This window comes from Aegilops tauschii, chromosome 6, assembly GCF_002575655.3.
Source record: "Aegilops tauschii subsp. strangulata cultivar AL8/78 chromosome 6, Aet v6.0, whole genome shotgun sequence".
Classification (NCBI taxonomy): Eukaryota; Viridiplantae; Streptophyta; class Magnoliopsida; order Poales; family Poaceae; genus Aegilops; species Aegilops tauschii.
Genome location: NC_053040.3, coordinates 412,680,752 through 412,700,523, shown reverse-complemented (window position 1 = coordinate 412,700,523; position 19,772 = coordinate 412,680,752). Strand labels below are relative to the sequence as shown.

The 19,772-nt window shown below is 46.8% G+C and overlaps 2 protein-coding genes across 4 annotated transcripts; one reads left to right on the top strand and one right to left on the bottom strand.

Moving 5' to 3' along the window:
- The first annotated feature begins 1,496 nt into the window (after nucleotides 1-1,496).
- On the top strand, nucleotides 1,497-6,854 carry LOC109755587 (MACPF domain-containing protein At1g14780). Of its 2 annotated transcripts, none has more exons than XM_073502329.1 (7): nucleotides 1,497-2,115; nucleotides 4,050-4,291; nucleotides 4,755-5,040; nucleotides 5,143-5,326; nucleotides 5,573-5,698; nucleotides 5,780-5,844; nucleotides 5,932-6,854. In XM_073502329.1, the coding sequence occupies exons 1-7, from the start codon at nucleotides 1,873-1,875 to the stop codon at nucleotides 6,670-6,672; spliced, it is 1,887 nt and encodes a 628-aa protein (XP_073358430.1). In that variant the 5' UTR covers nucleotides 1,497-1,872; the 3' UTR covers nucleotides 6,673-6,854. The 2 variants fall into 2 exon arrangements, with proteins under 2 accessions (XP_073358430.1, XP_020170075.3); XM_020314486.4 differs by having other exon boundaries at nucleotides 5,529-5,698.
- Nucleotides 6,815-13,263, bottom strand: LOC109755586 (probable RNA-dependent RNA polymerase 1). 2 transcript variants are annotated; one of them, XM_020314482.4, is made up of 5 exons: nucleotides 12,989-13,263; nucleotides 11,551-12,098; nucleotides 8,984-10,830; nucleotides 8,566-8,716; nucleotides 6,815-7,986 (listed from the first exon to the last, which is right to left on the bottom strand). In XM_020314482.4, exons 2-5 carry the CDS (start codon nucleotides 12,076-12,078, stop codon nucleotides 7,162-7,164), a joined length of 3,351 nt encoding a protein of 1,116 aa, XP_020170071.1. In that variant the 5' UTR covers nucleotides 12,079-12,098; nucleotides 12,989-13,263; the 3' UTR covers nucleotides 6,815-7,161. The 2 variants fall into 2 exon arrangements, with proteins under 2 accessions (XP_020170071.1, XP_020170072.1); XM_020314483.4 differs by lacking the exon at nucleotides 12,989-13,263 and having other exon boundaries at nucleotides 11,551-12,352.
- Nucleotides 13,264-19,772: the final 6,509 nt, after the last annotated feature.

The following is a 19,772-nucleotide window of genomic DNA, read 5'->3' as shown; positions in this document are numbered from 1 at the left end:
ATCGTACCTCAAGGCCTCTGTCCCTGTTTCTAGCATCAGACCAGGCTATGGAAGAGCGTGAAAAACTTCTTCTAGACGAGATTTTAGATCGGTTCAAGAAGCTCGCAATGGCGGACTACCCAATCTCGACACACAATCGGATCTGGGAGTCCTCCTCGGGAAGAGTCGATTTTTTCGACCACCCACCACCCATTTTGTTGCTAACTTTGAAAAAATTGACGAATGTCCTGGAAGGTACCGTGGACGAGATCGACGACATGGACGAGGAGCTCGACGAGTTTGCTAACAGCCCGCCGACGACCACCACGCCCTCGGGTAATTGGACGATGACCTTGACCTATGATATCTAGTCGACACACCATGTGCCGGCGATAACGGCGGAGCCAACAACGGCGACGACATTGGCAATGGCGCCAACGGCAATGCTGACGCCAATAACGGTGGCAACGATAACCCTGGCGGTCCCCCACTCGACATGCCGATGACCCTCAAAGCGATGGTCCCGAGGATGAGGACATACTAGACAAGTCACTCGACAAACCGTGCCATGATGGATGTGAGAGAAGCGGTCGTTGATCATGCTTGAGAGAAGATGGTGGGCGGGGGGAGGGGGAGGGGAGGGCAAGGGGAGTCATCAGGGGTGGGACCATGAGAGAAATGACACATGTTCTTGAAGGGACGCCACACCTCCACACATCTTCCTTGTGTTCCGCACGAGCTTGCCTTCCTGAAAGCGTCTGAATTTCGATCGGGCCTGGGCCCGATTGACGGGTGCTTTAAGAAGCATGTGGGCCTGGCCCATGAAGTTGTGTGGACAACCAAACCGAGTAGGGGTGGAATTCAAGTCGAGTCGAGCCAGCTCGGCTCGTTAAGATAACGAGTTAGTTTGGCTTGACTTGTTAACATAACGAGTTTAGATTCAAACTCGGCTCGACTCGTGTAACTCACGAGCTAGCCCGTTTAACTCGTTAAGGTCATTATAGACGTGAATAACAAAATATATGTATTATGTGTGTAGTTGATCTAAAAAAATATGTTTGTATACACATACTTTTTCTTCACAAATCAAAACAGTCAAAAATTTACACTAAATGAATACTTGGTACAATCCATAAATGACAACAATCAACAACAATATTGGTACTTATCTCATGTCACTTTTGATTAACGAGCTTATAATGAGTTAAACGAGTAACTTGTTAGCTCGGCTCGTTAAACTCATTTTGTTAACAATCTCGGATTAAAGCTCGACTCGATGAGTCGAGCCGAATCATGAGCTACTCATTTAGCTCACAAGTTTCGAGTTAAAATTCCAGCCCTAAAACCGGGTCATCAATTACACTGTATTTGCTCCCCAAAAAAATTCAATTACACTGAAGTTGTGGTTTTGTGTAATGAACTCCCCAAAATACACTTACCACTCTCTGTCGACCTTTACCACATCTTGAACCTTGAAACCCCAACAGAAAAACTTTGTTACTCCCAACTAGCACTGCGATGGTACATGCAAGTCCTCATTACATTTCCCTTTCCACATACACAGCAACAGCTTCCGACTCTTGATTCAAAACTCAGGAACCAAGCTCGTTTCAAGTAAAAAATGAGGGAGAATCATTCTCATTTGATTGGAGAGAGAAAGTGACACATCCTAGTTCCATTCACACCAAGAACCAACCGAACATTAACAATCCCTGTAGGCTGTAGCTCCCCTTCAGACTTCAGTTTCTGGACAACTTCCTGGCGCAAGCAATGCCCATATATATAGGTCAACTTGCCGCCTAGCTACCCGGCCAGCAAGAAGTCATGGCGGGGAGCGTAGCGGAGCAGCGGCCATAGGAGCCGGGAGGCGGAGACCTGCCGACCGACCGACTCATGGCCGTGGCGGCGGCGGCGGAGAAGGCGGTGCGGTGCCTGGGGCTGGGGTTCGACATGACGTGCGACCTCAGGCTCAAGTTCTGCAAGCACTCCGGCGGCTGCGTGGTCGCCAGGAGCCCCGGCGAGGCGGCGCCGGCCGCCGTGCCGGGCGTCGGCGTGGTCCGCGACATGCCCGCCGACGTCAAGTGCGGCAAGGGCGACCGCGTCCGCTTCAAGTCCGACGCGCTCGAGTTCAACAAGGTTAGCACGCCGCATACTCAAAATAACACAAGCATTCGTTCTGCATGATCACAGTTTTCGATCATCCGATCGCTTCTTCTGTTTGAGCTTCCTCAATCCCGTTTCGCAAGATTTGCGCATACGTGTACGTTGCTAGTAAGTAGAAGAAAGAAATCGGAGCCAAACGAGACGCAATGGAGTGAAAGTCAAGCTATTTTTTCTGAACATAATCGGTGGGATTCTGCAGTTAAGCTCTCTGAAACTTTGGCCAAATTAATTAAGTGTTGCTGATAAGATTAAGCGCAAGAAACTGGAGCAAGACGAAACGCAATGAACTGAAGTAAGATCAGATATATATTTTTGGCCGTTTGTCCTTCTGCTGCTGGGAAAGTTCTCTGGGACTTTTGCTACTGGTAGATTTTTGCATTACAGAAATTGAGAAGCATCGTGAGCAATCAACCGGTTCGAGAATTAGCCGCCGGATTAATTAGTTTAGTTTGTCCGAGTAGGGAAAGCAACGCAAGTAGTAGTACGGTTGGTGTGAATGGTGGCTGCTATTTTAATTTCATTTGTTATTTCGCGAATGTGAATGAATGGTGGCTGCTTGCAGAGCTTTCGCTCATTAAATATCGATTTTGGGGGTGCTGACCACGCCTGTGCGGATGCGGTCCTACGTGATTCTCACGGACTGCACCAATCATCGACCTCTCCCCGATAAAAACAAACAACCATCGACCGTTCTCAATATTTTTGAGAGTTTTTTCCGGCAAAGGGTGAATTTTATTGGCTTGATATTTTCCGGGAGTATAAGCAAAATGTTGTCCATGTTTCCCTGCACTGTCGGCGTCAAATGCTCTTCGTTCCACTGGATCAAAATCAACCAACCAAAATCAAGATTAGATAGTAGATTTGGTTGGCCATAGCGTGTGGTCCTGCTGTCCTCATTACAGTATCCACCAATACAACTTCTTTGTTAATTCAAGTCAAATTTGGCTCCACAATTATGGTCACCCCTTACATAAACAAACACCACCTCGAATCGTGACGGTGCACTAGCAGCTGTTTGACTTTCACCACAAAAATCTGTAAGACGTACATCAAAACCGGAGAAATAACACTTACAAATATACGAAACAACTATTTTTCGATGTTAGTATTTCCGAAGGAGGACTGTAATAGCCGGCTAACATTCGATGTTTGGGGTGACATTTGCGAATATTTTCACAGACAGTTTCTTCAGATTCACATGATATTTTCTTTGGAATAATATGATATGTTTCTTTAGAGGGAGGCATTTTTCCTCAGAGGAAGTCATATTTCTTCTAAAACTGTTACTGTTTGATCTCGCGCACAGGAAAATGCGTTCGCTTGCCACCCCCTCCTAGGGACCGTTCGTTAGTTAGTACTCCCTCTGTTCCATATTAGTTGTCGCTCAAACGGATGTATCTAGCACGGACGTGGAGTTTCTACACCTGAGCTCATATGCTCCTGCTATGAATAGTAAAATAAATAAACATTTCAAAAAATTCTGAAATTTTTTTGTGGCATACTTTAAGAAATGTTTGTTGTGCATGCAAAATTTCGTCATCAAATGACATTGGTGGAAGGCATGGTAAAAAAACAAAATCGATACTCTAAAAATGTTACTTTCAAATGAATTTTGGAGCTCTGATTTTGTTTTTTTTGCCACGACCTCCACCAATATGATTTCGTGATGAAATTTTGCATGCACAAGAAACATTTTTTAAAGTATGCCAAAAAAATTCAGAAGTTTTTGAAATGTTATTTATTTTACTGTTCATAGCAGGAGCATATGAGCTCAGGTGTAGAAAGCTACTTTCGATCTAGCACCGAGTATTTCCAAAGAAGAAATGACATATATAAATTTCTACTGAAAGAGAAACGCGCTTAATTAAAAAACTGATTTGGCGGGCATGCATGGTGTGCCGGTGCAGATGTCGGAGCTGTTCAACCAGCGGAGCTCGGTGGAGGGGAAGATCCCGTCGGGGCAGTTCAACGCGTGCTTCGACCTGGACAGCGGGTCGTGGGCGCAGGACGCGTCCTCCACCAAGTCCCTCGCCATGGACGGCTACTTCATCTCCCTCTTGGACCTCCGCCTCGACCGCCGCCCGCTCGCCCTCGCCGCCCACGTCCTCCGCGACGTCCCCGCCGCCTGGGACCCCGCCGCCATCGCAAGGTTCGCTCCCCTCCCCTCCTCCCTTCCTTTCTTTTTCTCACTATAAGTACGTAGACGGTACCAGTGCAGTACATGACTTTGACTGGTTCCACTTCCGTGTCGTGCTCGTGCCGACCGGCCCCGCGCACGCAAAGCGGTTCAGACGTCCATACTGAAACCTCTGACCGCAAACAGAAAATAACGTGGTTTATTTAGAGTACTGTATTAATCTAGTGCCAGGAAGATGCTACGGTGTCCATTTTTTCCTTCTCTGCCCGTCTTTGTTGAACGGTACAAGTACAGCATGTGGCGGCCCGGGCTCTGAACGTGTCGCCATTGACAAACCGGAGCGCGACACATGCCGCCGGTTTGGTCCTATCAGGCAGACAGACCCGTAGTTTTCAGACACTGACAGTCTGGTCGACAGACACTTTGTATGAACGAACGTCACTGACCTGTGCATGAACGTTGTGCGTGCGTGCAGCTTCATCGAGAAGTACGGGACCCACGTGGTGGTGGGGCTGAGCATGGGCGGGCAGGACGTGGTGTGCGTGCGGCAGGCCGCGTCGTCGCCGCTGTCGCCGGCGGAGATCAGGGGCCATCTCGACCGGCTCGGCGACGAGCTCTTCTCCGGCGCCTGCGCCGTGCCGCCGCCCCACGCCAGGTCCAGGTCCAAGCTCGCGAGGACGCCGGAGGCCTTCAACGTGTTCGACGCGCAGGTGGCGCAGCAGCGGCTGCAAGGGATCACCACCCTCGTCTCATCCAAGGAGGTAGGTGATTGATTAACTGGCTAATACTGTCATTTAGTGAGTGATTAACACTACGATATGGTGGTACTAATAATTTTACTCTTTTATGTTGCGTGCGTGCAGGGGGTGACGGTGATATACTCGAAGCGGGGAGGGAACACGACGGTGAGCAGCCACGCGGAGTGGCTCCCCACCGTGCCGGCGGCGCCCGACGTGATCAACGCCAAGCTCGTGCCCATCACCTCCCTGCTCCGGGGCGTCGCAGGCACCGGCTTCCTCTCGCACGCCATCAACCTCTACCTCAGATGTGAGCGCACCTACTATACATCTACATGCATGCCATCCCATGTCGATGTCACACTCCTCTGCTTAGCCTAATTGAAGCCAGCGTCCAATAGTGCACCGTAGAAACTTTCTTTCTTCGAGAATCAATGTTACAAGCAAGTAACTGTCCGTGCTCAATAATTGCATTCAAAAGTGACGCGTGATCTGCCAAATGACTGTTACAGATAAGCCGCCGTTGGCTGACCTGAGGTACTTCCTGGATTTCCAGCATCACAGAATGTGGGCCCCGGTGCTGGGCGAGCTGCCCCTCGGCCCCTGCTCCAACCGCCAGGGCTCCGGCCCGGCCCTGCACTTCAGCCTGCTCGGCTCCAAGCTCTACGTCAGCTCCAGCCAGGTATTTTCAATCAGAGACAAAAAAAGATTGTTTGATGATTGATACATGATCATGTGACATGACGAAAATATATGTATGCAGGTGGTTGTGTCGAATTTGCCGGTCACCGGGATGAGGCTGCACCTCGAGGGCAAGAAGAACAACCGGTATATAATTAAGCCTGCCTACTCGTGACATTCTCCCACGAATTTGGTGCAACGCGTGACTGACAGTGACAACTTCATGTGCATCAGGCTAGGCATCCACCTGCAGCACCTGTCGGCCACGCCGACGTTCATCGCCGCCGTGCAGGCGCGGGCCGGCATGCCGCCGGCGTGGCGGGGCTCCGAGGCGGTCACCGACGACCACCGCTACTACGAGCCGGTGCAGTGGCGGATGTTCGCGCACGTCTGCACCGCGCCGGTCAAGTACGACCCGCGGTGGCACCACTCCCACTCCGACGGCGACGACGGCCGCCGCGCCGCCTACGTCGTGACCGGCGCGCAGCTCCACGTCATGGCGCGCGACTCCACCACCGTGCTGCACCTCCGGCTGCTCTACTCGGAGCTGCCCGGCTACGCCGTCGTGCAGTCCAGGTGGGGGCGCGGCGCGGCGAGGACGGCGTCGGGGAAGTGGCCGTCGTCGTCGAGCTTCCTGTCCATGCCCTTCTCGGGGTCGTCTTCGTCGTCGTCGTCCGGTGGCGCTGGCGGCCAGAAGCGAGGGCCCCCGCTGGTGGTGGCGAACATCAACTCCGGCGTGTTCGCCGGCGGGCCGCCGGTGCCCGTGGGCGCGCAGAAGCTGCTCAAGTTCGTGGACACCTCGCAGGTGACCATGGGCCCGCACGACAGCCCCGGGTACTGGCTCGCCACCGGCGCCAGGCTCGACGTCGACAAGGGCAAGATCTCGCTGCACGTCAAGTTCTCCCTGCTCGCCCCGTCGCCTTCTTGACAGTAACAGAGTCTGTACAGTTCTCTTCTCCTGATGCCAAATGCTAACTGAACCCTGTAATTAACACCAAGGCCCCTGCTTCTCACGTTTCTCATTTCTACCATCCTTTCGGATTTTTTTGGTTGGATTCTGTAAATGCTGCAGCGCAACGAGTGTAAATTCATACGTACTGTAAAACCAGAGGTACTGTTTTGATAGAGCAAGGAAAAAGATTCATTGATACTGGTCATACAATCAAGCTGAAGTTGGGTCTTCCATACATTTCAAATTTTCAGTGCAAGCACAGGATTAATAAGAACATGCAGCACGAATATGACCTAAAAGCAGGGGAAACCTAGGTATGATCACAGATCAAACCACAGAAATACATTCAACGACTGCATCCAAATGCCCACAAGGTTCGCAGTACTTCATAGCCACATGTACATCAACACATCTGAGTCAACAATTACAATCGCTCTTCGGCGATCATTCTAGCACAAGAATCGACATGTTCAAATATATGTACAAGACCAACAACGACCTGATGGTCGCGCTCACCCGAATATCGTGCTCCGTCTCATTCTGTTCTGGAGATCGAGCATCTTCCTGACAAAGTTCTTCTTCCGCTTGATTTGAATCAGCTTGTCATAGACACACCACGGAAAGCTGATGAAGTGTGGCCGGTGATCATATCCTTCATTGTAGCAACCCCAGTACTCAGGGTGATAGGTAACATGATACCAAGCGGATGCCTTGGCGTCCGAGGCCTCGTGACCATCTCCGCTCTCATCTGAACCCATCTCGCTGAACCATGACCTTGCTTCCTTCCGCAAAGATTTCACCGCCAGTCTGATAGCATCGGCGTCGTTCTTCTTGGTAAAATTATTTGCCATCTTAAGAATGCATCCACTTATTATCTCAGCCTCACTATTTATTCCGTAGTGCTCCATCAGATTACCCAGCTTGAAGTCATACTGTTCCTTGAACCACACAGCTTCGGTAATGTAGTCTTGGTAGCCATCAACTATCAAATCAGTGTCATAAGACCGCCTTGCCACATCCTTTGTGAAGTGTCCAATGTGAGGGTTCTGCTTCTTAATTTCCCGGTAGAGCTTCCCTATTATTCCCTCGGATACATAGGTAGCCCTGTCGAGCTTCTCCATGAAATCTGGATACTCCTTCACATGTAGTTCAGGCGGAATTTGAGCCGGCACTCCTGTCTTTGGGTAATCAACAGCAATGGAGAAGAGCTCTGCCAGCTTAATGCATGGTGTACTTTCAGCCTTCAGGATTTCCCTATCCGCAAAGACTACGTGCGCGTTGGCAATAATTCCCAGACTCTCGTTAACTATGTAATTTGTGAAATACTCATGTACTTCCTGCATGATATTAGAGTGGTTCCAAAGCAGGGTGTCAGATTTGTTTTACAAGATGCTTGGAATTTCCTTGCAAGTAATAGACAATGAGAAGAAACAGATTTATCTTCCTACTTCCTCCGATCCAAAACGTAGGTCCTTCTAGTCTTTTCAATTCCATCCAAAATGTAGGTCCTTCTACATTCGCAATACACTTCTCATGTGTTCCAATCTAGCCCCACATTAGTCTCATCAAGAATTGAGCCTATACTGTAGCACTTACTGTATTGGAAGGAACAGAGAGCGATGAAATGAATGAAGGGTAACATTGGCATGTTACCACCACCCCTAGTTCATGTGCTCAACTCTAAAAAGATCTACATTTTGGACTGGTGGAAGTACAAACAAATAAATTAAAACCATGCAGACTCAGAAAGTAGGTTTAAGTAGTCAACTCTTCAGAAATGCAAGAACCAGAATCGAAAGGAAATTCACAATCAGAAGCACGACTAAATGACAGTTCATGGCAACAGCCAACAGGTGTACAGACGTTATCGTGAATGGCATGAAAAATGAACAATCTGGGCTACAAACATAAAATACCTCAATCATAACATCATGGTCTAATGTTTCTGTTGGTGCTGGAGTATAGTCCATAGGCGCCACCATACGAGTTGGAATGAGATCTGGGTCCCATGAAACAAAATATATGTCCCCATCAAGATCACTCCCTGAACATTCATTAGGATGAGGCCTGCATGAACAAAATTCAACATTGATTTCAATAACAAAGGACAAACAAAACAAGAGTAGTACATCCAAGAAATAGTAAAGGATCACATGACATCCATGAGGAGCGCCTAAACTTCACTAGCAAAAGGTTCTTCGATTTAAATGTACAAAACTATTTCACTTTCAACTGATGCTTTCTACCAAATCAGAAAGAACATTATTCCAGAAATGAGATTTTGCTAAAAAAAAATACTGGAAAACATAGAAGAATGCATTACTAAATACTTGCCTTGGCCCCAGCTGTGGAAAGACAACACAGTTAACCATGTGGCCCAGAAGAGGACTTTGAACAGCCTGGAGAATACGGATATCACCAGGGTGGATGCAAGGGTTTTTGGCAACGACAACTTTTCCAGTTACGATGGACTTTCCACGGTCATCTGCACTATTAGAAGCTTGAATGAATACCTGTCCGTACTTCAGTGTGCGGGTTTCATCCAGGCATCCCATCATTGCTCGTCCTTTTGGGACAAATATCCTTGACCTCGTTTTCAATTCTAGCAGCTTGGATGCTCTAAAGGTTTGTAGAAGCATAGAAACATATGGTTCAAGATCCGGCTGGTAGCCACATAACAGCAACTCTTTAACAACATTTGTAACCTCACCCATGGGCATAAGCTCAATTGCATCAATAGCAGCTTGTGGTTCAGCTACCATTCTGTTCAACTGCTTCACAGCTTCTTGTTGCTTCAGTTCAAATATGCTATCTCTGACTCCGAGTGTCGAAAGAAGAGTGATTAACTGCCGGTTCAGGAAACATGGCTGGTACTTGCTGTATGCAAGGACATCAAGTGTAATGTTTTCTGACTGAAACTTTGACATGCTTTTTCTTAAAGATAGTTTCCAGCGTGATGTTGGATCAATAGCGACAACACCTTTGTAACCTCCATACCTTATTTGGAAAGCGGAGGGAGTAAAGCGGGTCAAGTTGCACTTCTTAGACACTTCATCTGCAAAATCAGCTGAAATGGTTCCAATTCCATCCGAGAATACATACTTTGTTCCGTTTGTTACATCTGGAGCTTCTTTCACCTCGTACTTATGCACTTTCAAAGTTTCTGTTGAGGAACTAAAAGACTGACCAAGCCTTGCAGCATACTTTGCCACATTTCTAATATTACGGAAGTCCCCCATCCACTCCCTGATGTCACTGGCAGATAACCCCGGCCGAGAAGCAAACATCCATGCAGAGTTATCTCGGAGCTGGCTTGAAGAAAAAGCCAGAAAGTCAAAGTGCTTGTCACCGATAGTGATGCCATTTGAAAGGACCGAAAGAACTCTGTTATAAAGAGCAGTCCTCCTTGTATTATTTCCTGGAGCAGAGCGTTGTGATAAATCAGTTGAACGAAGCTTCTCACAGTCCTCATCAACAAACGAAATCCGAAGGAAGTTATCCAAATCAGCAGCGTAATGCCGTACAACACGATTCGAGACATTAATCTCAGGACCATAAAAGTACACTTTCGCAGGGGTAATTTGCACCCTGTAGACATATACCAACCCATCATCATCCAGGGTTATGTTTGGTAATTTTAACATGTAGCGTGATCTCCGTTTTTTTTTGTATTGTTCAGATAACCACTTTGTTGGATTCAAACAAGTCTTTTTTAGGTATGACATCTTTTCAAGTGCACGCTTTATATGGTCAATACATTCATATCCTGGGCTGACCAGACGGTAGAAGTTGTCATCAAGTGTTGGCCCACTAAGTGTCCCATTCTGAACCAAGTGGTTGATCTTAAAGAGTATCTCGTAGGGGACGTCAGTGAAATGATGAGATTTCACAACTGGAACAAAGCAAGTATTGCTTGAATATGAATGTCCACGCTGGAGATGGAAGACGTCATCGTGTACTTCATAGTAAACAAAGTACTCTCGGATGTTCGGGAGATAACAAATATGTGGTAGCTCCAGACATAGGATATATGATTGCCCAATGCTGGCTGATGGAGTAAAATCAGTTGTTCTGGTCCACTGGTCATCTGTATCATCCCTAAAATAGTTGAATAAAGGATCATCGTACATAGAACCAGAACGGCGTATGTTTTGTTCATAAATTTTCGGGGCAGCTTGAACCTGAGAAACGGATACATTTCTCCAACTGAGGTTATCAAAATCTCTGAGCTTTCAACAAACAGAAACAACTAGATGTAACTTAAAAATGGTTACAGATGTTGATCGGCATTTAAAGATGCATGCAAGTATGCAACCATTGAGGAAATACTGGAAACTGTATTATAGCAATTGGTGTTCCCAATTCATCATCTTGGGCTATAAATTAAAACTCAACTAGCATAACTTTATATGGATTGATTATCACTTTATCAGTACTCTAGAGAATTACTGTTGTATACTTAACAACACACAAACATTTTCCCAGTATATATAATATAACAGAAGAATCAAGAAAGAGCAAACACTACCAACAAAGCTGAACTCTACAAAATTCAAGTGCACCTTCAGCATTCCAAACACAGCAAAATGATCAATGACCAAAAGGCAACAAAATGAAATATAGCAACTATATTGTTTCTGGCACAAGTTGACAGGCAGAAGAAAAGACATGTGTATGAACTATTTTAATATTTACAAAAACATATTTACATCTGTCATGGAGAAGCCGTAATATGAAGACAATAGTTATACACTTGGAACAATGTGAACTCAGTAATGTACTTATACTGTACTCTACGATTCGTAGCAGCAGAAAAGGAAAATGATTTTCAATTAAAAATACTATGAATTCATGAAAAGCATGTCCAGCATACATATACATGTGTTGTACAACTAACATACCTGAATCAGAAGGAACTTTTTTTGCAACCCAGGTGGACGATGAAGCTGGATCTCCCATATGCTCTCGTAGGAGAGTTCAAGTTTGTATTTCTTCGAGTTGTAGATCAGGCAAAAGTCAATCCTCTTCATAGCAAATCCAAACTCAACGGAAACATTTGTTCCGCTCCACAGAACAGATAGAGCTTTTTCCCTCAGAAGGCAGCCAAAATGCAGTGTTGCATCCTGTAGATTAAAAATCGTAGTTCTTGGTCTTGGAACAATGTCACGCTCTGCATATCGGGCCTTCAGATGATTACTTCCACTCCTAAGTGCATTCCGTCGGGCCGCATTCAACACCAGCGAAGCATGTGCCTCGGACTGGAACTGAACAATGGCAAAAGATTTTGAGTTTGCAGAGATGTTCTTTGGGGGCCTGAGCTTGATCGCAAAGACGTTGCCAGTACCAACAATTTGTTCCAACAAATCCTTGACATGGTCAGCATTGACAGTTGAAGGAAACCCTGACACCTGAATAGTCTTGCCGCCCATGATTATGGTTCATACCAAAACTACAGCAGTGCATAATCATGATTAAAGAAACAGTCAGTCACTGGAAAGCATAGACAGATCTGCAGATATATGTCAGGTCTTCTATGTACTATTTAGGAAGAAATCTATGTTGCAGTTTTACATTTGAGTTCTTTTATTTGGATCTCTTCTAAACTAATAAAGAAGTAAGGAATGTATGGAATGTCAAACACTGGTAATAGTAATAGTAATAAATAAACAATCAAACGGTTTCACCCAAAACTAAGTAGTAGTAGATCCGTATGCAACGGTTTCACCCAAAACTAAAAACTGCAGTGGCATAAATCCCGTTACAATGCAGTAGCGTAAACATGCCGACAAAAGAACAGACATCCCACTTCGTCGGGCACTAGCAAGCAGACAGCTCGGGTAAAGCAAGAAACCAACAACAGCTAAAAAGGTCAACGGCAAAAAATAGGCGAACCCAAAGATTTGTCCATAAAACAATCAGGGACGTACATTCCCCCCGAGCTCTACACCCGCTACGATTCTTCACCTGCCCTGTTTATTCGTTCCGAAAAGAAATGCAACACCCTCCTCTATTATTGGAGAAGCAGGGGCGGGCAGAGCGTGGGGTTTGGGGGTTTAGTCGAATCCCCCAAAATTCAGGAAGACAAGCCGCGCTCGAACCTGAGCACCAAATCCCATCGCAAAAACTGTGATCGATCTAACCTACACGAAGAAAACTCCGATCGATCTCGCGCGCTGCAGAGGAAGAGCCTAACGGAGCCGCAGACGAAGCGAGCAAGCTGCGAACGATTCGGGGCCCGGCTGCTCAATGCCACCACAGCAGAGCAAAGACGGAAGAACCCCCGACAACGAAACGCGCTCGCGGGGACGATCCGTCCCCGATCGAGCTAGGGTTCCTTACCAGCAGCAGAAGGAAGGGACGAAGCCGGCCCCACCCCAGCCCAGGACCAGCGGCAGGAATGGCTTTTTGTCGGCCGCTCGCTCCCGTCGCCGCCGGCGCAGCAGGTCGCGAGGCGGGGAGCGGGGAGCGGAGAGCGGCGGCGGGAGTCCGATGGATCTGAGGGTTGGGAATGGGGGAGGACGGATGGGCGAGGGGAGGGGAGGGGAGGCGGAGCTGACGATTGCCCGATGGTTTTGTCGCCGAGGCGGAGGCGAGGAGACTGGGGAGGAGGACTTGAGGAGTGTCGGTCAATGTGCACGTAATATTAAAAGCAACTGGGTTGGTGGGACCGGGGGGTGCGGGGGGTATGGAATGGAGTGGGATGGAGGGGCCCGATATGTCCAAGGTTCGTTAATTGCGCTCCGAAATCTTCAACGGATAGGCAAACAATAAAAAGTCCCATTTCTATTATTATTTTTTAGATTTTTAGATAATGCGCTAGTTTTTTTCAATCAAACAGAGAAACATCGTCAACAATCAATCCACGGATCGATTGAGGTGGGTTATCCATCCACAATGACAGAGGATGAACCCTTGCCATGCTCGTTAGCTCATGGACAACACTATTTGTGGCACGCATATAATGCTCCATAATAATCTTCTCGTCTTTGATGATTGGAGGAGCCACGGTAGGAGCAGGGGCTCCCCTATTCATAAAGTTCACCAGCTCTGCACAATCAGACTGCACCATGAGGTACCAGACTCAGATATTCAAAGATAGCTCCATGCCTCTCTTAAGCACCATGCCCTCCACGGTTTGAGGATCGATGGTCGATCCAATATGCAAGTTCTGTGCTGCAACGAAATCCCCTTGGTCATTCCGAACAACCAGTGTCGTAGCGAGGATCCACCCAAGCCCAGGCCAGCCTTGTATCTACAGTGATTACTGTTGCTACAGTCAAGAAAGGGATTGCTTGTTGAGCCCCGGGCCATGGCCCTGGCAGCCTGAGGCATGCCTATGCCTTGCGAACAATGGCTCCACAAGTTGTAAAACCATCCTCGTACGAAAAGGACACATCAACATTGAGCTTTAGCATGTCGGTTGGAGGTTTTGTCCATGAGGGTTGTTGTGCCAGATGAGCTATTGTACCTCAAGCGCGAGTACAACTAATCACCATGCTTTGAATGGAAGCAGTTGATTGTCGTATGAGCTAAGATCGAGACGTACTCATGAGGATGATCCGTCCGACAAAGTGGGGTTCCTTACCAGCAGCGGAAGGAAGGGATGAAGCCGACCCCACCCCAGCCCAGGACCAACGGCAGGAATGGCTTTTTTGTCTGTCGCTCGCTCCCGACGTCGTCGGCGCGGCAAGTTGCAAGGCGGGGAGCAGACAACGGCAGCAGGAATCCGATGGATCTGGGGGACGGAATCGAGGAACATGGATGGGCGAGGGGAAGCGGAGCTGCCGATTGCCCTATGGTTTTGTCGCCGAGGCGGAGGCGAGGAGACTGTGAAGGGGGGCTTGAGGAGTGTTGGTCAATGTGCACATAACATTTAAAGAAACTGAGTTGGTGGGGCCGAGCGATGCGGGGTATGGAATGCAGGAGTGGAGTGGGATAGGTAGGGCCGGATATGTCGAAGGTTCGTTAACTGCGCTCTAAAATCTTCACGGATATAGGTAGGCAGTATAGTACTGGTTGTATTACTAATTTTTATATAGATTTTTAGATAATGCACTAACTTTATTTCGATCAACTCAATTAAACAGAGAAACATCATCAACAATCAATCCATGGATCGATTGAGGTTGGTTCTCCATCCACAATGACGAAGGATGAACCCTTGCCATGCTCGTTAGCTCATGGGCAACACTTTGTGGCATGCATATAATGCTCGATAATAATCTTCTCAAAACCTATACATCCATAATTCAAAAACAATATTCAATGATTGGAGAAGCCACGGTAGGAGCAGGGGCTCCTCTGTTCATAAAATTCACCAGCTGCGCACAAGTAGATTGCACCACGAGGTACCGGACTCCAATATATGAAGTTAGCTCCAGGCCTCTCTTAAGAGCCATGGCCCTCAATGGTTTAAGCATCGATGGTCGATCCAACGTGCAGGTTCTCTGCTGCAACGAAATCCCTTTTGTCATTTCGAACAATCTGTGTTATACTGAGGATCTGCCAAAGCCCCAGGCCAGCCTTGTATCTATAGTGATTACTTTTACTATCACTACTTCTACAGTCAACGAAGGGATTGCTTGTTGCACCCCCGGATATGGCTCTGGCAGCCTAAAGCCTACATGTGCCCCTGCGAACAAAGGCTCCACAAGATGTAGAACTGTTCTCGTACGAAAAGGACGCATCAACATAGAGCTTTAGCATACCGGGATGGAGGTTTTCTCCATGAGGGTTGTTTTGTCGGATGAGCTACAGTACCTCCAGCCCAAATATAATTGATCGCCAGGCTTTGAATGGAAGCAGCTGATTGTCAATCGTTTGCACATTCTCGCAATAATCAACTTGCCTCATTTCCCACCAAATTACTGCACTATGGATTCTATCGAGATAGCTTTGTTCGCTTCCTTGTCCATAAATTAATTCTTCAAGAGCATCATATAATATAGCCCTCCCTGTCAATTTGCATGGCATGTCAATCGGATCACTGATTTCCAATCCTCTTAAAAAATGCTCGTCGACAAGTGTTGGGAAACGTAGTAGAAAAAATTGCCCTACGAACACCCAGGAACAATATGAAGATGCATATAGGGTTTGGATCAACGATAGTTACCGACTCCGGAGTGCAACGGAAGTAGGCGAGTCGGTGTAAATCATACTTGAAGTCCCTCGAACCATTGATGACGATCCTGCGAACCGCCCTCGAACGGAAGACCGAAAGCACGACCTCTCTACTTGGTTACAAGCGTACGGTCTTCACGATCCGGCAACACTTCGCCGTCCAAAGCTAATCATCGCCGGAGAATTAGGATGTGTTAGGTAGGCTGCAATAGGTCCAGCCAGGCCCGGGCGGGGAGTTTTCGGTCCGTTTGGTTGCCTATGCTACATTAAAAGTTGGCCCGCACGAACCTCAAAGCAGGTACAGTCTGGCTCTGGAGGAACGACCTAATAGACCGTTTTTTGCGACTCGAGACATGCGTGGGGAAGCGTGGGAGACGACGGGACGTCTCATAACTCCCCTTGCTACCACACTCGGTAATTCACACGCACTCTCTTTCTCCCCCTCATCGCCCCTTCGGTTTCTCTGATGGCGGAGCCGCCGTCTTGTCGCGCCCCACCCACTCCGATCATCGCCGGCAGCAATCGCATCCAGGAGAGGTGGATTGCCGGCCTTGCCACCTCCGAACGGGATCTCGCGGTGGCAATCTGTGTGCCCTCTCCGTTCTGCACCATGCCGTCGCCACAGGCCAATGCAGTGCCTGCGTCGGTCGCTCCGGCTCCGCCACTGGAGCTGGAGCTCCTCTTCTTGGGCTCAATGCCCGTGGGCATTCAATACCCGTCGGCTCCGTTGTTTGTCGGGGCCTCTTATGGGGTCTTTTTACCCCCATTTGAGGATTTTCTCCCATGCGTCCAGTGGAATGGGAGGAGAGCTCGAGGACATCGGGCTCCTTGTCGAGCCGGCGCGCAACGAGGTCGACGGCAGCGGCCATCGAAACGGCAGGTTCTTCTTCGGCGGCGGTGGCGGCACCCCTCTTCCCGCCGAGGTTTTCTCCACGGCTGGCGTACGCTCCACCGGAAACCCCCACTGTAAGCTCATATAATCTCCCCCTTGCTTCGTAGTTAGGGTTCTTAGGGTAGATTAGGTTGTCAACAGTGGATTTGATTTGATCCGAATAAACCAATTTTGGGGATGAATCTGTGTGCATGCCTATCATGTAGATGTTGTTCTTGTTGTTTGTGATGAATGCTAGTGCTAGATAAGATAGATGACAGTGAATGCTAGATGTTGTTCTAGCATTGTTCTTGATAGTGTCTGTGTTGTTCTTAGCAGTGTTCTTGCTGGTGTTATAGATGTTGTTCTAGCATTGTTCTTGTTGTTCTTAGCATTGTTCTTGTTGTTCTTAGCATTGATCTTGATGTTGTTCTTAGCATTGATCTTGATGCTATTCTTAGCATTGATCTTGATGTTGTTCTTGCCACGTTGTTAGTTTTGTTTACTCCACATTGTTGATGCTGCTATTCTTGCAGTGCTTGGCATTGTTCTTAATGTGTATGATATTCTGTTGTTACTCTTGTTGTGTATGTTAGTGGTGTTCTTCATAGGATGATCAACATATATAGTGTGTATGTTGTGCATTTTTCTTGCTGTTCTTAGGCTACATGAATGCATGATCAACATACACTACTGCAGGATGGTCCAAACGCGACACTACGATCAGAGACCCTTCGACGAAGCTGTGTGTGATGCCATAATCGCAAACGGTGGTGTAAAAGAACCATCAAAAAAGGTGCAAAACGTTTGCGATGACGGATGCATCAAACAGGGTTCAGATTTTAGTTGCGTGTGCGATGCAGGGCATACGGTTCAGTTCAATTAACTATTTGCAATGAGGAGGAACAAAAGAAACGGACAACCAGATGAAGGTGTGTGCGATATACAACATACGGTTCACTAGGATGAACTGTGTGTGATAAGCTCGAATCCAAATCGGAGAAATGCGTCTTCATACTATACCCAAAGGAGACTGTTGGGTACACCTTCTATCACAGATCCGAAGGCAAGATATTCGTTGCTAAGAATGGATCCTTTCTAGAGAAGGAGTTTCTCTCAAAAGAAGTGAGTGGGAGGAAAGTAGAACTTGATGAGGTAATTGTACCTTCTCCCGAATTGGGAAGTAGTTCATCACAGAAAACAGTTCCAGTGATGCCTGCACCAATTAGTGAGGAAGTTAATGATGATGATCATGAAACTTCGGATCAAGTTACTACCGAACCTCGTATGTCAACCAGAGTACGTTCCGCACCAGAGTGGTACGGTAATCCTGTTCTGGAAGTCATGTTACTAGACCATGACGAACCTACGAACTATGAGGAAGCGATGATGGGCCCAGATTCTGCGAAATGGCTTAAGGCCATGAAACCTGAGATGGGATCCATGTATGAAAACAAAGTATGGACTTTGATTGACTTGCCCGATGACCAGCAAGTCATAGAGAATAAATGGATCTTCAAGAGGAAGACGGACGCTGATAGTAGTGTTACTATCTACAAAGCTAGACTTGTCGAAAATGGTTTTTGACAAGTTCAAGGTGTTGACTACGATGAGATTTTCTCACTCGTAGCGATGCTTAAGTCTGTCTGGATCATGTTAGCAATTGCCACATTTTATGAAATCTGGCAAATGGATGTCAAAATTGCATTCCTTACGGGATTTCTTAAAGAAGAGTTGTATATGATGCAACCAGAAGGTTTTGTCGATCCTAAAGGTGCTAACAAAATGTGCAAGCTCCAGCGATCCATCTATGGACTGGTGCAGGCATCTCGGAGTTGGAATGTACGCTTTGATGAGTTGATCAAAGCATATAGTTTTATGCAGACTTGCAGTGAAGCCTGTATTTACAAGAAAGTGAGTGGGAGCACTACGGCCTTTCTGATAAGTATATGTGAGTGACATATTGTTGATCGAAAATGATGTAGAATTTTCTGGAAAGCATAAGGAGTGTTTGAAAGGAGCTTTTTCAAGAAAGACCTCGGTGAAGCTACTTACACATTGAGCATTAAGATCTATAGTGATAGATCAAGACGCTTGATAAGATTTTTCAATGAGTACATACCTTGACAAGATTTTGAAGTAGTTCAAAATGGAACAGTCAAAGAAGGAGTTCTTGCCTGTGTTGCAAGGTGTGAAGTTGAGTAAGACTCAAAACCCGACCACGACAGAAAATAGAAAGAGAATGAAAGTCATTCCCTATGCCTCAGTCATAGGTTCTATAAAGTATGCTATGCTGTGTACCAGACCTATTGTGTACCTCACCATGAGTTTGGCAAGAGGGTACAATAGTGATCCAGGAATGGATCACTGGACAGGGGTCAAAATTATCCTCAGTAGAATAAGGAAATATTTCTCGGTTATGGAGGTGATAAAGAGTTCATCGTAAAGAGTTACGTTGATGCAAGCTTTGACACCGATCTGGATGACCCTAAGTCTCAATCTGGATACATATTGAAAGTGGGAGTAATTAGCTAGAGTAGCTCTGTGCAGAGCATTGTAGACATAGAAATTTGCAAAAAATACATACGGATCTGAATGTTGCAGACCCGTAGACTAAAATTTATCTCACAAGCAAAACATGATCACACCTTAGTACTCTTTGGGTGTTAATCACATGGCGATGTGAACTAGATTACTGACTCTAGTAAACCCTTTGGGTGTTGGTCACATGGCGATGTGAACTATGGGTGTTAATCACATGGTGACGTGAACTATTGGTGTTAAATCACATGGCGATGTGAAACTAGATTATTGACTCTAGTGCAAGTGGGAGACTGAAGGAAATATGCCCTAGAGGCAATAATAAAGTTGTTATTTATATTTCCTTATATCATGATAAATGTTTATTATTCATGCTAGAATTGTATTAACCAGAAACTTAGTACATGTGTGAATACATAGACAAACAGAATGTCCCTAGTATGCCTCTACTTGACTAGCTCGTTAATCAAAGATGGTTAAGTTTCCTAGCCATAGACATGTGTTGTCATTTGATGAACGGGATCACATCATTAGAGAATGATGTGATGGACAAGACCCATCCGTTAGCTTAGCACTATGATCGTTTAGTTT

What these genes read in the sequence shown, in the direction of transcription:
- LOC109755587 (XM_073502329.1), top strand. Translation starts at nt 1,873, where the DNA reads ATGGCCGTGGCGGCGGCGGCGGAGAAGGCGGTGCGGTGCCTGGGGCTG. An exon ending in ACGCGCTCGAGTTCAACAAG is followed by an intron (nt 2,116 to 4,049) that starts GTTAGCACGCCG and finishes GTGCCGGTGCAG; the next exon opens with ATGTCGGAGCTGTTCAACCA. An exon ending in GAGGGCAAGAAGAACAACCG is followed by an intron (nt 5,845 to 5,931) that starts GTATATAATTAA and finishes CATGTGCATCAG; the next exon opens with GCTAGGCATCCACCTGCAGC.
- LOC109755586 (XM_020314482.4), bottom strand. Translation starts at nt 12,078, where the DNA reads ATGGGCGGCAAGACTATTCAGGTGTCAGGGTTTCCTTCAACTGTCAAT. An exon ending in TTTCCACAGCTGGGGCCAAG is followed by an intron (nt 8,717 to 8,983) that starts GCAAGTATTTAG and finishes TTGTTCATGCAG; the next exon opens with GCCTCATCCTAATGAATGTT. An exon ending in ACCATGATGTTATGATTGAG is followed by an intron (nt 7,987 to 8,565) that starts GTATTTTATGTT and finishes AATATCATGCAG; the next exon opens with GAAGTACATGAGTATTTCAC.